The sequence below is a fragment of the Necator americanus genome, chromosome V (genome assembly GCF_031761385.1).
Source record: "Necator americanus strain Aroian chromosome V, whole genome shotgun sequence".
Classification (NCBI taxonomy): domain Eukaryota; kingdom Metazoa; phylum Nematoda; class Chromadorea; order Rhabditida; family Ancylostomatidae; genus Necator; species Necator americanus.
In genome coordinates this window covers 16,341,189-16,358,256 of record NC_087375.1, presented here as the reverse complement: position 1 = coordinate 16,358,256, position 17,068 = coordinate 16,341,189, and the positions used below count along the sequence as shown (strand labels likewise).

The window sequence follows — 17,068 nt, the reverse complement described above, 5'->3', positions numbered from 1 at the left end:
CTCTTTTTTTGTTGTATTCTTGTATGTTATATGTCGTGTATGTGTAGGTTCTTTATTCAGTATCTAATTATATTTCATAGACTTTAGAATGAAAATTAAAATATTTCAAAAGCAATTTTCCAAAAGCATTATAGCAAATTTGCTTCTTCTACTGCTTGGTGTTTTCTGTCATCTACTGGTTTTCCTATCTGAGTGTTTGTTTCTCGGTTAATTTTCGATTTTTCTGTTTCGAAACACGTGAAATTGGCAGCAACCGAGAACTGTCGCAGAAACGTTGGAGGGGAAGAAGTAGAGAGAGAGGGTGTCGTATTCGCGAGAACTGTGTCCCATCACCACGCTTGACCCGGACTGGATTGACGAGTGCATTACTACCAGTACCGGTATAGTACAGGAATATCAGTTTATTATTATGTATTGCACGTGATGAGTCGCGTATTCTGCACCATAAAGGATAAGGAGCACAGCGTTGATCAAGCCCTACGGGGATGCGCCTCCGCGTTCGACTTCAACTCAGAATTTATGAGAGGTTTATGTACGCGCGTGCAGACTTCGAATGACTTGCGGTCTAGCCGATGTGCCAAGTAAATTTTCTCCCACACTCTCCCAGTAGGTGTTCTTCTCTCTCTCTCTGTTGTCCTCCCAGACAAGTCTGTTACCAATTTATCGACCCCAGAGGGATGAAAGACTCCGTTTGCACTAGGGAGGATTCGAACGTCCGATCGATTGTAGATACAGCGGAATCTCTTACCGACTGCGCTACCCCCAAATTCCCCACCATAACTTTTTCAGATGTACATCCCACGAATGATTTCCTCGTAAATAATTCTTTATGTATGATTGAGATTAAGAGCCATCATTATCATGATCATTTAAAAGAGATGAGGTGTTTGATTATGCAGCTGGAAACAACATCATATGGTGCTCGGACATTTTCAAAAAAAGTTGTCACTTAGATTAAAGGAACCAATGGTCGCTAACTAGAAAATGAAATTTATAAACTGTTAAACTGTATGAACATTCCTTTTATGCTCGATCAAAGCACAATCGTCTCATAAAGGATCAGATTTCTCACTGTTGTCCCAAATCGAAAAAAAAAAACGCTTTTAAAATTGAAGAGACACCTTGTTACTGGATATCGGTTTGGTGTCGTATCGGGATTTTCGGGGTGTAAATAGAAGGCGCAACCTGCGCGAATCCACCCAACCGAGCTTTAGTGGCATATTTCCTAGGTTTTGCTCTTCACATGAGCTGTTTCATACCAGAAAAAAAAAGTTGAAGGATTCACTTCCTCCACGCAATTTTTTGCTAACATCCGAAGCACTATACAACTTAAAACAGTGATTCGGAGAAAGACTGATCACAGATCATGGTGTTCGACAAAGATTGTTTGCTATTTTTAACAAACTCGAACAGTATTATAACTGTGAGTTTAGTTTTAGTACTAGTCGTTAATAGTGATTTCCATTCAGTGTTATGTCAATCATGGAGTTGGACGTCAAAATGAGGTTCATAATTGAGTGAGTTAGTTCGATACCAAATTAGTGTGCAAAAAAGAATTACTTTGGCTCTTAATTTTTCAGTTATAACCGTATTCAGAAATACAACTGCAAAGCGGAAGATCTCGATTCTTTTAGCTCGAAGGAACAGAACTTGATGAAAATTGGAATTCAAAGAACTAATTCTTACAGAGACAAGATATGAAAGGTAATTTCAATTGCTGCTATCACCAACATTCCTTTACGTTGTTCAGTGTTGTTTCATTAAAGTTATGGAAAATGAAGCGAGCGAGGCGGTACCTTTAATGCTATGCTCAGTAACTTGCAGCGAGGAAGAGAAATATGATTCGAGATATGATTTCCTGTTGAATGCTGTTGAACCACGACCTCAAAAATCAAAGTCGGTTAAATCTGTTCTTCTTTAAACACAAAATCTTCTTTTTTCTAATGGTCGATTAGAACAAAATAAATGCACAAGTTGATATTCATCTACCAAGTGTTAATTTCAGGACCCCCGTATACGTGGATTCGGCTGGAATTCCTCTAGAGATGAAGATAACTACGTTACTTCCTGCCTCTATAAGACAACGTGATGAGCGCAGACAACGTGGTAAGGACCTTTTCAATTCTGTGTGGTAAGAACTTTGATGCAGAAGAACATCTGCAGATATTCTTCTGCAGAAAGACTGTGCCGGAAATGTCTTTCGATTCTGTCAACAGAAGGTTCTAACGTTCATTAACTACGAAATAAGCAGATTCTGCAATGTTCTAGCCCCGCAAAAAAAGCGCAACGACCTGCCAAGCTCTAACTGCCGCCTTCATTCCTCGCCTCTAGATGCATGGACAAGACAAAACTTCAAATTTATGAGCAAACCCAAATGAGTATTCACGAAAAAAGTGTAAGGGATGCGTGGCATTGACCACTACCCAAGGGAATGAACTTGCGCTTCGAATTCAATCCTCTGATGTGTCAAGACTGTATTTTTTAATCTCTTTGGACAAGTCTGATACCAATTTGTCGACAAAAGAGAGACAAGCGGCTTGGTTGGCGCCAACCGTAACCACTTACGGATTTCATGTTAAAAAATCGCTTTGGACGCCTCACCAGGGATGACTGTCTATTGCGATTCCAGTGAAACATTTCAAGTTTCTTCAATTTTTAAAAAATTTAAACACAAGGAAGGGGGGAGGAGGTTGTTTGGGGCCTTAATGGTTTCCAAAAATAACAATTAGAAGCACTGGCTTTTCTCTCACAAAAAGTATACGTTTTCATTCAAATTCAGAGAATCAAATCGATAACAATCGATAATTAGAGTCGATAATTTGGTCCTGTAGTTGACCGGGAGGATAGAAATAGAATAACTTGACACATCGAACTGCCCCCGGAACTCAATCTGTAGGCCGACAGGCGTTCATAAAGCCTCAGCGATTCCGAGTTGCATGTCAAACGAGTTAGCGCATCCAAAGCAGATTGATACGCCAAATACTTTATTTTTACTTCTAAAGGCAGCGTTTGCCACATTTGCATATCAGAATTTGCTGCGTCGATTTACTTTCCACTCTTCCACTTCCAAATGCGCAGTTTCCGTCGCTCCATCGTTCATGGCGTCGGTTTGAGGAAAAGAGGGAGCCGGGTCTATGTAGTCCCTGAGAGTCGTAGAGGCTGCGTAACTGGTGGAGGACCAGCCGTAAATACGGGAAGCTTGCTGCGGTGAGCTGATTTTGGTGGGTACTTCTTGTCCGCACCCACACATTACTATTACAAACGCTTCTCAGATCAAGCTACAGTCAATGCATAGGTCCCGCTCTCTTACATTCATTTTGACCTGAAAGACACAAAATTTAAACTATATTGCAAAAAAAAATAATTCGACGAGATTAGTGCACATTAAAAGGCGTTTCCCCTTACGTCCAGCTGCAGAAGAAGTAAGTCCCAAAAGAATTGCATGGAAAAGACGATAAAAGCTGATAAACTAAAGATGAAGTAGATATTTAGTATAAAGAAGAATAGATAGAAAGTCGATAAAATTGTTGGGTAAAAGATAAAACTATTGGGCGGAACTTTTCAGACCTTTTCAGACCCACACCTGGCATCTGCAACCGCCGCTATGAGCCTAATGTAGCCTACTCACGTCCATCCACAACAAAAGCCAACTGCAGAACGTTACTTAGATGATTCGTGTCCTTAAACGTTTCTCCATTTCACTTCCCGTCGTTCCCTTCCCTAGCAGTCGCCATACAAGATGCTCGTGTGTATCGTGAACTATGTCGTGATCCTTGGGAAGTATTCAGCTTAAATAGTGGATAGTTTGTTTGTGCCGCGAACGCAGTATCCCATCTCCCTTGCAGTCTCACTCGGGTTTACCATCCCTAGGTACCCACTCTAATGCTCCTGTGGTCTGATCAATGTTAATCCTTCTCATTATATATATATATATATATTGTTGGATGTGAAGACGGCACATTATCCTTGTAAAGATCTCCTGAAGACGTTTCTGTGCACTCAGAATGTAGTATAGAACTTTTTGCACGTGGCATTGATGTTTCTCCACGCCTCTGCTGCGTTGCAGGACGCTTTAGGAACTGCCAAGTCACAAGTGATACAGAGCCTCTTGCTAAGTCAGTTGATCCGCAGTTTCCCTGTGAGGTGCGGAAACAGCCCACCCTGCTGTCATCCTTTTACTCAGTTCTTCTCATGCTTTTCTTCAAATCCATAGATCGTCCCAAGTACACATACGATGAAGCTTGTACTATTTGGAAGCATTCAGACAGCATTTCACTGTCCCTGCAGTAGAACGAACAGCTCTGTGACCCCTATCCTTTTGTTTGCAGTCCTATTTTCTTCTCAGGTTCACATAATTCTTCGAGCGCCGTCTCTGCTTTGCTGGCACTTCTCGAATGAACAATGTTGTTTGCGAAACCAAGAATTGAAAGAAATCGTTCTTTGCGAAGCGAAGGTTGGCGAAATCTTTCACCAACATGTATTCCCTTTTCTTTTCAAGCAAGTAATTTCATTACATAGTTCGGCCGCAAACAGCTTTTAAGATAAGCTATTGCCTTGTGGTACTCCCTTCGAAATTTCAAGTGGTTAGGAGGAGTGGAAGAGATGTATCGTAGTGGCAGTTGGCAAATGTCCTCACAAAGAACATTTCCACACCTTGATCGGTCACACTGACAGTGTTCCATTTATTTTTACGTCCATAGTCCCACAGAGTCGACACGGCTGAAAACAGTGGACAGACGATGTTCTCGGTAAGACCCTGTACATGGTCTTGGACTATACGGGTGAAACCTTGACTTAATCCAACTGGCACGACTTTCCCAGCCAGCCGGCTGCAGTTCTCGCACGCCGCGTGGGAAACATTGCCAATGGCAATGTATTACGGTGGGGTTCCCACGCGGCCGCCATATGTAAGGGCTGGCACCGAGCAGTCGGGGTTCCAGTTCCAGTTTTCCTCTCGCCACTCTCCCGATCTCGGTCCAGTCTCGTATCCGCGTTATTCGTGGTGTCGTGTCGCGTCGTGTTATATTCCGCCCCGTTCGATGACCGCACCACCACACCACCACCGCAACAAACCTTCCCCTGGCTGGCTGCCCACGGGGTCCGAACCGCAACCCTAATCCATCTACCGCCGAGAACCACTTAACCATCTAGCCATGAATGGCCCCTCTATTGATCCACCTTATGTCGTGGGGTCAAGGGGGCAGCCCTGAGGCCCCCAAAGGGAGAGTCGGGGCAGGGGGGAAGGGACCCTCTGATCGAGCCCGCAGGGTCCGGAGGGGCTAGGCCGCCTTCCGGTGGCTAGCCCAGCGCAGGGCTCCTCCGGATCCGGGCAGTCGGCCCTGGGTCCCCCCACCGATGCCCGCTGCTCCTTCTCGGAGCGGACCCGGGGCACGACAATGGTGCATCGGCGAACCGAGCCCGTTGTCGTGCGCTGGGCGATCCCGTAGGGGCACTCGCTGCCCTACGCTGCCCATGACGTGCCGGGTTCCCATCAGCATTGTGCCGGCAGTGCCCTCGAGCATGGGGTTTGGCTTTGCGGGTGCAAGGGTTCATGTGCAAGGGTCACGACTGGGGTCATTGCATTCCACATGTAGAATACTGAACCAGGGTTACCCTTGGGGTTGGTGGCAGCAATCCTAGGAGTATAATCTCCATAGCGGTAGTTGCCCTGGCACTCCTGCCGGCACACATTTTGGGATGTAGGCTCCTTAAGCGCCTTGCGCTCAGTGCAGCTTGTAGGAGGGAAGGCGTAGTGGGTCCCGGAGGGAAACCCTAGGATCGGAAGTCGTACACCACTAGCCTATTTCTCTCACAAACCGCATATCCGTACGCGTTAGACCGATGGATCTACCTATGGCCCTTGCATCCGCGAACCCGCATCCTCATCCTCTCGTTTGCAGTGTTGGCACCTTGTTGTTGTGGCATTAGCCACTCTGGGTCCTTGTGTGCCCGTAAACGGGGTTCCTCTCTCCTGTCGCAGATTCCCCGCTTCTGTGCTGTCCGTGCTTCCACGTCCCAACCACACCATCTTTCACCGCATGTCCGCGCATCGTATACCCTACATGGCAACAGCATATTATATACGACATTTTTAGGTGGTATCACTCTACGATACGGCTATCATGTCTACGCTCCGTGGTTGCAAGGCACGCTTGACCAACCCGATCAACAATTTGTCGCGACTGGTCAACTCGGCGAACTCCAATTACCCAACCGTCTTCCATTCGGACGCCCACCCGGCAGTACAGCTCCGCACCCTCCAGCGTCGAATCGAGGACATGGGAAACGCCAAGATCTCCATTGAAATAGCATTGGAGACATTCCAACAGCGCCACGAACATGCCATAAGCTTTATCGAAAACCAACCAAACGCCATAGAGCTTTTGGATGCCTTTGACATCTACTGGCGCGATCACAAAGATGACGAAATGGAACCAACCGCAACCATCTTTGCCCTCGACGATCTTATCCGCAAGGAAACCGAACTTGCGGATATGCTTCGCATAAGCGCATCCTCCACACCACAATATAACCCTACCAACACCACAGATGAGCCGATGGATGCCACATCCATCGGTTCCATCTCCATCAGAAACCCTGCCCTAACACCACCGCATATGTCCGGAGGCTCATCACCACCATACCCTGCTGCGGATACCATGAATGTACAACTCCGCAAGGTAGAATTGCCTACCTTTGATTGGGATTTCTCCACCTATTATGATTTCTGGGCCAAGTTCAAGACCGCGGTCCACGACAATCCATCCCCATCCACCGCTGCCAAATTTATCCATCTTAGTAGCAGCCTTAAAGGTAGTGCCGCACTTGTTGTACAGAGGTACGACATAACCAATCCCTCCAACTACCACCTAGCCATTAAAGCCCTACACAGACGGTATGACCGTCCGCAGTTCACCCATAATTTCTTTTTGCAGAAATTAGAGAACTTGCCAGCGTCGTCTGCCGCCGCTTCATCGCAGAGGGACACGTTATGTCAGATCCAAACATGTATCCTGCAGCTCAACCGCTTCGAGGACACGTCAAAGGTACGATTTGGAAGATGCATGAGTTTCTTGCTGGTATTGATGTATTTATTCAAGAAGTTGAGGAGCTCGACGATAGCCACTGTCCTCCACTTAGCCACGATCAACCCTATTTCGCATTATCCACCACATACCGCAACCGCTCACCATCTCCAGAACCACTTTATGATCCGCATAGATGTTGTTTCTGTGGGTCGAGGAGCCATCGCTCGACCCGCTGCACCACATCTATGCAGACCTACGTTCGCCGTACGATAGTGCGGAACCTGAATCTTTGTTGGAAATGTGTCCAACCAGGGCACATGGCCAACTCTTGCCGGGCTCGGAACTGTCGTTACTGCCAACGTAACCATCACACCATACTTTGTTCGTATTCTTCTGTTTCGCGTTTTTCTCGTGATAGGTCTAGGCGTTCTAATGATAATCGTCGTAATAGTCGTAATAGTGTTCGTTATGATCGATATGCTTATCGTTCTCCCCGCGGACGGTACCCTTCTAGGGAATCGTCCCGGGAAAGAAGTTCTTCACGCTATTCCTCTTCATCGTACGATTATCCCTATTCACCATCTAGGCGCCATCCCCGCGACAGAGACTACCACCATCAGTCTCATCGCAACCATCCTCTCTATCGTAGATCTGAACGTGATTCAGAGCGAATGCGCCACCGCAACCAACGCCGCCACTCACCGTCTCCATCTTCACCACCTTACGGGGTCAGATTTCATGCTAATCCGCGCGATAGTCTTTCGCCCATACGCCGCAGAAACCATTCCAGCCCAGAATCCAGTAGCCATGTCGCCGACACGGACGACGAGATGACGACACTCTTACCACTTCATCCAACCACCAACGCCCTCTTCTTATGACTGTTAAGGCTCACATTCGTAACTCTAAGACGAAGACCCTTGAAACGGTCAACGTCATGCTGGATTCAGGAGCCCAAAACAGCTTCATAAGTAACGCAGCCAGTAAGCGCCTTTCCCTTAAATCCTACGGCCACAAGCCGCTGACCGTCATCGGATTCGGAGGTCATCGTTTGACCCAAGAATCCGGTACAGTCGACGCCACTTTCTTAGACGCCGCAAACAAACCATTCCCTGTAACCCTACGAACTCAGGAAGTTCTAACTTCCCAGTTCAAACCATATCATCTCAGTTAAGAAGACAAACACGCACTCCGCACATTCCGCATTAACCCAGACAGCCTTACCATCAGTCGCCACGTTACGCCAGATATCCTGCTGGGTATCGACTACTTCTGGGAGGTCCTGAAAAAGGACTCACCGAAGCAGCTACCCTCAGGATTGATGCTCGTTAACACGCGATTCGGACCAGTTGTCTCGGGTTCAACCTTTTTTCGTTGATTTACTGAGACAATCGCAGAACCATCTAACCACATCACCATCCACCCCACATCGCCCTGAAGACGACATCACCCGCCTATGGGACCTCGACCGTTTAGGCATAACCGAGGATCCCGATCCCTCTGTCGACAAGGAAGAGGACGCACGGATCCTGAAACGTTATCAGGATACCGCCCAGGTGATTGACGGCTACTTGCACGTTCAATTTCCCTGGAAGTCATCGTACCCTCGCCTTGCCGACAACAAAATGTTAGCCCTTAACCGTCTTCAGAGTCAACACCGTTCCTTCCAAACCAAACCATCCCTTTGGAAAGCATATACCGCAACCTTTACGGACTACCTGGAGCAGGGCATAATAGAGGAGGTCGACGAGCACCAGTTCGACGACCACAGAGTCTATTATATCCCGCATCAGGCAGTCATAAAGGAAACATCGGCCACCACTAAATTGAGAGTCGTGTTCGATGCGTCCTCCCACTACAGAGGCGCACCGAGCTTAAACGACTGTCTCCACTCTGGCCCCGCAATCCTACCAGACATGGTAGGAATCCTCCTCCGTAGCCGCTTAACACCATATCTCCTTATTGCCGACGTAGAGAAGGCTTTCCTTCAGATTCGTTTACAACGTAATCAACGGGATGCCACTCGTTTCCTTTGGCTTCGCAACCCTAACCTACCACCAACTGCGGATAATCTTCGGATCTTCCGGTTTGCCCGCGTACCATTCGGTATAACCGCATCACCATTCCTTTTAGCCGCATCCATTCTATATTGCCTCCATCTTGAACCATCGAAGCCGCTCCACAAGGAGATCGAGGACAACATCTACGTCGACAACATCCTTCTTAGTGCCTCGTCGGGACGACAAGCCATTAAGAAGTACCGCTCTTCCAAATCCCTATTCAACTCCATGCACATGAACCTTCGAGAGTTCTTGTGCAACTCCAACACCGTTAACCAGTCCATCGAGCCATCTGATCGAGTCAGGAATCCATCCTCCGTGAAGCTCCTTGGTATTCCCTGGAATTCACGCACCGACACCCTTCTCATACCACTTAAAACCGCATCCGCGAATGTGTACTCGAAGCGCACAGCGCTCAGTGCATGTTCATCCACCTTTGATCCACTTGGTCTTCTCACACCATTTTTAGTGCCCTTCAAGGTATTCATCCAGGACATCTGGAAGAAGGAATACCAGTGGGACACTCCATTTGACCAAGAAGACCATCAGCGATGGGACGAATTGGTCCAGCAGCTCAAACATCCGTTGCCACCAATTCCACGTTTCATCGCTTCCGCAAACCGCAACACCACTTATGAGCTCGCAGTCTTTGGAGACGCCTCACAACGTCTCTTTGCCTGCTGTGCTTACCTTATTTGCCGCTCACCATCAACCACTTCTTCACAGCTAATCATGGCTAAGTCATTGTTAGCAACGGCTAAACTCCAGATGACTATGCCACGATTAGAGTTGCTCGCATCCCTAATAAGTGTGCGTCTAGCACGCTTCCTCCATCACCAACTCCATCTTAAAATCCGCACTATCCACTTCTTTTCTGACTCGAAGATAGCGCTCCATTGGATCCACTCGTCTCGTCCACTTAAACGATTCGTTCAGAATCGAGTGAACGAGATCCGCACCATTTTAACCACTTTCCACAAGACAGACGTTCAGACGAAGTTCTACTATGTGCAGTCAGACTCTAATCCAGCTGACTGTGCAACTCGTGGACTTTCGACCGCTGACGCTGTCAACCACATCTGGTGGCATGGACCATCTTTCCTTCGTTCTCCACAGTCGGATTGGCCTAAGGCCGATACGGACTTTGCCCTACCTCAGGATCTTTGTCCTGAGGCGGAGCACGAGTTTCAGGCCCTTAGTGTCCTTCCGACACAACCATATGAATCACCACTCCGCTTCCGTGCCACTAGTAGTTACCTTAAGCTCATCCGTTCAACCGCGTATGTGCTTAAGTTCATCAAAGCCCTATTCCTAAAAACCCGCATCCGCAATTACACCCTCAACCTAGCCACTGTTGTACTGTCCAAGGACGTTTCAGCCTCGGAGATCACCAACGCGGAAACTCTCCTCATTATGGAGCATTACCGCGAGAGTGAATCCACGTTGAAACGACTACCATTGGATAAGTACAACGCTCACCGCGCTGCAGATGGATTGATCCGATGTCCGAATCGATTAGACCATGCTCGGACTTCGTCTCAGTCATCTGCACCTATCCTTCTTATTCCGGAGCACCACTTTGTCCATCTTCTCGTTATGTACCACCACAAAACCAGGTTCCATTCAGGTGTTCATGCCACAATAGCCGCTCTCCGCACATCATATTTCATCCCTTCCATAAAAACCACCGTCACCAGGATCCTTCGGCTCTGCACAGTATGTAGAAGAGCCCAAGGACACGCTTACCGCTATCCTGAGATGCCTAGTCTCCCTCCGGAACGAGTCAACCGCTCTAGACCGTTCCAGAAGGTTGGACTAGACTACTTAGGACCACTTTATTATAGAGATCAGCTCCATTCTCAGGCCAAGATTTGGATCTGTCTCTTCACCTGTATGGCAACCCGCGCTGTACATCTCGAGTTAGTCCACAACAACACCGCATTCGAGTTTTTACTCGCCTTTCGCCGTTTCATTGCTCGCAGAGGTACTCCGGACCTCATTATCAGCGACAATGCCACCACTTTCCGCTCAGCCAATGACTCCCTACAAAGCACCATCTATAACCGCAAAGCCATAGAAAAGATATCCACTCAACTCGCCAACCGCAAGATCGAATGGAGGTTCATCACTCCTCTTTCCCCATGGAAAGGAGGATTTTATGAACGTCTAGTCGGTCTCTTCAAATCCGCATTCAAAAAAGCCATCAAACATACCCTATTACCACTTTCCCAATTTCAGACCCTGGTTGCAGAAATTGAAGCAGTGCTCAACTCTAGACCACTTTTATCCATCAGTGACACATCATCTTCACCACACGTCCTTCGACCAATAGATTTCGTCTCACCGCAAGTGGAACTCCAATTACCATCTCCGCACCACAACCCTCTCTACATCCCTCCAAACCGTCTTTCCGAATGGTACAAGGAGACACTCGCCGTATTGAACAACTTCTGGGACATCTGGTACAAGGACTACTTATCCGCAATATCCGCACGTCACCAACACCGTATCCATCAAGGAAGGTCCAGTCCACTCATTCCATCGGTAGGAGACGTTGTTCTCATTGCCGATAAGAATGTTCCACGTGGACAATGGCCTTTAGCCATCATAACCACTATCCACCGCACCAAATCCAACATACCCAGATCAGCCACTGTCCGCATTGCAAACGGTCATGAGTTGCAGAGATCGATCAATCAACTACATCCATTGGAGATTTCTGCAAAGGAAGACCCACGACCGAAGAAGAGCCGCCAACAACTGCAACCCACACGGATCCAACCACCACGAGCAGCCAAACGGGGTACGATTCGCACTTGGTACGAAGCGGGCGTGAGTATTTACTTGCTTCAGTATTTTGTGCTTTTTGTTTTCTCGTTTGATGCTTTTTAGTTTGATGTCTTTTTTGCTTTCGGTGCCATTTCCATTGCATTTTATTCCACTTTACCATTTCTTGTATTGTTGTGTTTTATCCCTTATTACCACGTTTAGCCACGTTTTCCCATGTTTTACCATTTATTTCCACGTTTACCACTTAATTACCACTTTATTCCACTATTTTTTGCCCTTTCCGCATCCTTCCGCATCCTTCCGCAACCCACCGTATCCTTCCGCATCCTTCCGCATCCGACCGCATCCCTTCCTACTCTTCCGCACCCTACCGCATTACTCCGCATCCTTCCGCATTCTTCCGCATACCAACGCACCCTTCCGTACCCCACCGCATCGCACCGCATTGGTCTGCGTCCTAATCCGCATCCCTATACCCTTTCGGCGACTGTACAGCCATTTCTTACTCACCCTCGAGTTTTTGCGCTCCAATCCACCTTCTCCGTCTAGGACCAGTATTACGGTAGTTAGCGTACCCTTGTCTGCATAGGTTGTGAAATCCATCTTACTCTTTGGCGTCACCGTCGCAACCGCACGTAAGCCACCTTTTTTCATCCACCTTTTTTCATTTTTTCGTGTTCCCTTGTATCGTACTCGTGTTTATCACTCTTTTTACCTCCTCACCATCTATTGCAGCACCTCTATCACTCATTTCTTGTAACCAATCCCTTCCATCTTTCACTTCTCTTAGATTCTCCCTCTTATCATACCTTTGTACATTATGTTTTTCTTCCTTTATTATTATCATTTAGTTGTTTCTGTTTTTCTTCCTCTTTTATTATAGTGTGTAGTTATATGTTTTTCTCGTAGTATATTACTCATTATCTTAGATTTGTAGTCTAACACTCATCTTTTTGAAGTTTTCTCTTATTTCGTAATATCTCTATAGTTATTGCGCAATAGCGCTCCGCCCTTTATTTCCTCACATAGAAGTCATTCTTTTAAGTTTATTTTTGTTACTCTTGTCTAACCCTTATCCTTTCCCCTCCCAGTTGCCCTTTCATGCTTGTTAGCGCCACGTAGTTCTTGAATTATGACCTGTCACTCAGACGGGTCAACTCAGGTTAACTACGTGGTACTTATCCACTTAGGTGCTGCCGCTCATCCATCTACCCTTTATTTGCTCATCCATTTCTTATCCGTTATCACGTCAGTACGATCCATTTCTACCACCTTACCACATACCACGCCATCTTACCATAACCACATGCCATCTTACCAAGACATCGTGCCACAAACCACATACCACCTTTACCATCTGCAGTCAACCACCACACGGCAACATTCCATCTACCATCTCATCACGACATACTAAACCATCTTCACCACCGCACTTACCACCATACTTATCGCTACCACAGTTGTGCGGCCCACCTTTGTGAGGGAAGGGACCAATTAATGATCCCCTTCATTTGCTTGACGCCACCTTTCGACATGGGACTTCCACCCCCTCAGGAAAAACCGCAGTGAGGAATGCTAAATTCTTCCTCACAATCTCACCCTGGCCCTCCTAGGAAAACCCATCAATTCTTCATGTTCCAGGTACTAGTTGGGTCCCACTGTCCACCATCCATGTATAGCCACCGTCATGTCGAGCCGCTGCTTGTCGAGCCGCTGCCCATGTCGAGCCGCTGCCGTCATGTCTCACCACTGAACCCATGTCGAGCCGCTGAACCCATGTCAAGTCGTTGTTGTATATGTCGAGCCGCTGCACGTCGCCGTCTCCTCCTATTCAACGTCGTCTTCATGGTCAACCACTTGTCGAGCGAACCAGTACAACGCCACGAGTCGTCTACGTCGTCATCAGGCAAGACCTTTGCCTGCGGGCATACACCTGCCGTCCTGTAGGGTAGACTTAGGTAAGCATGGGCGGCAGCTAGAATAACCCGTAGGTTGTGTTTGTCTGACTCGTAGATGACCGGTTCTCGGCAACCATTGGCCCTTCGGGGTCCCACTTGTGGCCAGTACCATCAGGCCTCCATCTTCGCCCTAGCGGTTCTTTTCGGCCGCCCCCAGTGTCGTGCCCGGCACGACTTTCCCAGCCAGCCGGCCGCCGTTCTCGCGCGCCGCGTGGGAAACATTGCCAATGGCAATGTATTACGGTAGCGTTCCCACGCGGCCGCCATATATAAGGGCTGGCACCGAGCAGTCGGGGTTCCAGTTCCAGTTTTCCTTTCGCCACTCTCCCGATCTCGGCCCAGTCTCGTATCCGCATTATTCGTGGTGTCGTGTTGCGTCGTGTTATATTCCGCCTCGTTCGATAGCCGCAGCACCACAACACCACCGCAACAACCCTATCCCTGGCTGGCTGCCCACGGGGTCCGAACCGCAACCCTAATCCATCTGCCGCCGAGAACCACTTAACCATCTAGCCATGACTGGCCCCTCTATTGATCCACCTTATGTCGTGTATATTTGTGCGTGCCGTATCGTGTATTGATGTCTTAAGGATAAACCCTATTTGTAAAACCCTTTTAACCGCATTGCACCCTAGGAAATATATTGGGGCGTGGGGTCAAGGGGGCAGCCCTGAGGCCCCCAAAGGGGGAGTCGGGGCAGGGGGGAAGGGACCCTCGGATCGAGCCCGCAGGGTTCGGAGGGGCTAGGCCGCCATCCGGTGGCTAGCCCAGCGCAGGGCCCCTCCGGATCCGGGCAGTCGGCCCTGGGTCCCCCCCACCGATGCCCGCTGCTCCTTCTCGGAGCGGGCCCGGGGCACGACAGCTCCGAACTCATGGATCATGAATCTGACGTGGTACGGATTTCAGGTGGAGTATTCGTATACGGGCTCGTAGATTATGGAGAGGTGGGTGATTCCGTCCATTTCTTGCCAATTACTCTAAAAAACGGTCCGGAAGATGCGGCGTGTACACACGGCTGGCACGCTCCAATCGGACTCGTTGTAGAAAATAGCGCGCCGGAACGTTCGAAGCCGTATCTTTCGAGCCTTTTTTTACGACGATTAGGAAGAAATCAGCGGAATCATCCTTTTCTTCATAATCTACGATCCCGTATACGAATACTCCACCTGAAATCCTTACCACATCAGATTCGTGTAGTGATGCCTTTAAAGCAGTGTGTGGAGCTAGCGGCTATAATTGATGCTCGGACCAGGGTCAAGCGTATAGTTGGGAAAAATCCCTCCTAAAAACGACCTCTCCCCCCTCCCCCCCCCCTCGCAGACCCTCCCAAAAACGACCTTCATCTCGTTCCTACTGGTATAGCTGCCACATAGCAATCAAAAACTGGATATAATAAAAAGAATTTAGAAAAACAAATAAACGCCTAGTAAATAAATTAAAATAGTACGATATAACAAATAAATGATAAATTATTTTGAAAAATAGTAATGCTACAAGTAAAACAAAATATATATTGCAATACAGCGATATTAATAGAATAAATAATAACTAAAAATTATATGGTCATGTTAATTATATGCTATATAATTAACATGACCATATAATTTTATTTATTTTATTTATTTATAATTTTATTCTATATATTCAAGATGCCGCGTGTGCCAGGTGGAAGATGATCAAGAATAATAATCGAGGTAGAAAAGCATTCAACCTCTCGATGCACTGATAACACGGTTAGAATATGGTGTCTGATTTTCTGTAGATTTTCTTTAATAATGTGTGTTCCAGATAGCTCGTATGGAGATGTGGAACAGTGCAGTGAGAAGACAACACAGGAAGATGTTTATTGGACTTTACATATATAATAAATCTAATAAATGAATTTTGATCTTCTATTTCGAGCAGCAAGGACCTCGAGCGAGAGACTGCTCGATTAGCTCCACATGTTGCTGGAGTTCACGGTCACGATTCCTTTGCCGTCTTCGTCTCTGAGCAGAAATAATGTTAATAGCAGAAAACATCGAATTTCAAAAATTTCACAAATAGACTGGCAAAAAGTGTTTGCAAGGAGAAAAACCCTTACCAGTGGCGTGAGGAGCATAATCAAAACAAGAGATCCGAGTACTGCGATAAGCAGTGTATAGGATTGATCCAAGAGTGCAGCTGTCGTCGTCGTCGTCTTAGGTGTAGAAGTGAGACATGCATCTCTCAGCTTTTTCTTCTTTGCCACCCTCTTCGGCTGAAGGTCTTAGTTCGGAGTTAATCTCTTTAAAACGTATAAAGCTCTCCTCAGGAGAAAGGGCAGAAATATCGTGGTACATCTGTAAATACTGCAATTAGTGTATAAATAGATACAATAAATGATTATCATTTGGCGAGAAGATTAAAAGGCGTATCAAGATAATAAAGAAAGACTAACTAGAAGGCAGTCAGATTGTCGAAGATGCTACGGGTAGGGCGCGACCCATTCCACATTGGCTACTCACCAAAAATATCCTCCAGGTATATTCGCTCGGATTAGTACGAGGTAGACGTTGCTGCAAGAATTAGAAGTGAGTCAGTATATATGTAGACATATAATTTAAAAAGACAAGTGAACTCTAGATGTGTATTCGCCAACACAATTGTAGTGTTTGACATTGATAAAAAGATGACCAAAAGTTCGATCCCAGCCGGAACCATTATTTTTGCAAAACAAAGAAAAACAGCTGGAAAAGAGGGAGAACACGTTTTAAAACAATTTTCACACCATTTCCTATTATTTACAAATAATTTCACTCATCGACAATGGAAATGAACAGATGAGAGTTCGACCCTCGCCGGAATTCTTACCATTTTTGCAAAATGGAAAAAAACAACTGATCCCAGCGCAGATCATATTCTAAAGGAATTTTCTCATTATTTCCTACAATCTACACACAATTCCACTCAATGATGGTGGTTAAGGACGACGAATAGTTCGATCTCCGCCGGAATCTAGATTTTTGCAAAACCGAAAAAAAAACCACTGAGAAGAACATTTCACAGGCAGTTTTTTGAAGTTGTATTCAAACCACTGTTTGCCACTTACGAGTTACAGTTAATATACAGAGGTTATTTTATCGATTAGTAGGCCTTGACTGGAAATTACTGCTGGACATTTCGAATTTAGTTAGTTTTAAATATACATGAATAACACCCTAATGAAGAGACGGAGGAAGATGAAGGTGGCTGCGTTCTGCAGAGGAAGATT

General features: G+C 46.7%; 5 protein-coding genes across 5 annotated transcripts; 3 read left to right on the top strand and 2 right to left on the bottom strand.

Moving 5' to 3' along the window:
* Nucleotides 1-1,697: 1,697 nt before the first annotated feature.
* Nucleotides 1,698-15,701, top strand: RB195_014062 (uncharacterized protein; the record flags this gene model as incomplete). Its single annotated transcript, XM_064204164.1, has 4 exons — nt 1,698-1,704; nt 1,767-1,896; nt 2,006-2,106; nt 4,346-4,398. The coding sequence occupies 4 exons, from the start codon at nt 1,698-1,700 to the stop codon at nt 4,396-4,398; spliced, it is 291 nt and encodes a 96-aa protein (XP_064060048.1).
* Nucleotides 5,280-5,522, bottom strand: RB195_014065 (uncharacterized protein; the record flags this gene model as incomplete). The annotated part of the gene is made up of 1 exon (XM_064204167.1): nt 5,280-5,522. One exon carries the CDS (start codon nt 5,520-5,522, stop codon nt 5,280-5,282), a length of 243 nt encoding a protein of 80 aa, XP_064060047.1.
* RB195_014064 (uncharacterized protein) lies at nt 5,842-11,980 on the top strand (the record flags this gene model as incomplete). Its single annotated transcript, XM_064204166.1, has 3 exons — nt 5,842-5,901; nt 7,918-8,095; nt 8,505-11,980. The coding sequence occupies 3 exons, from the start codon at nt 5,842-5,844 to the stop codon at nt 11,978-11,980; spliced, it is 3,714 nt and encodes a 1,237-aa protein (XP_064060046.1).
* Nucleotides 13,615-14,345, bottom strand: RB195_014063 (uncharacterized protein; the record flags this gene model as incomplete). Its single annotated transcript, XM_064204165.1, has 2 exons — nt 13,615-13,819; nt 13,897-14,345. The coding sequence occupies 2 exons, from the start codon at nt 14,343-14,345 to the stop codon at nt 13,615-13,617; spliced, it is 654 nt and encodes a 217-aa protein (XP_064060045.1).
* RB195_014061 (uncharacterized protein) lies at nt 14,709-15,717 on the top strand (the record flags this gene model as incomplete). The annotated part of the gene is made up of 3 exons (XM_064204163.1): nt 14,709-14,780; nt 15,531-15,569; nt 15,625-15,717. The coding sequence occupies 3 exons, from the start codon at nt 14,709-14,711 to the stop codon at nt 15,715-15,717; spliced, it is 204 nt and encodes a 67-aa protein (XP_064060044.1).
* Nucleotides 15,718-17,068: the final 1,351 nt, after the last annotated feature.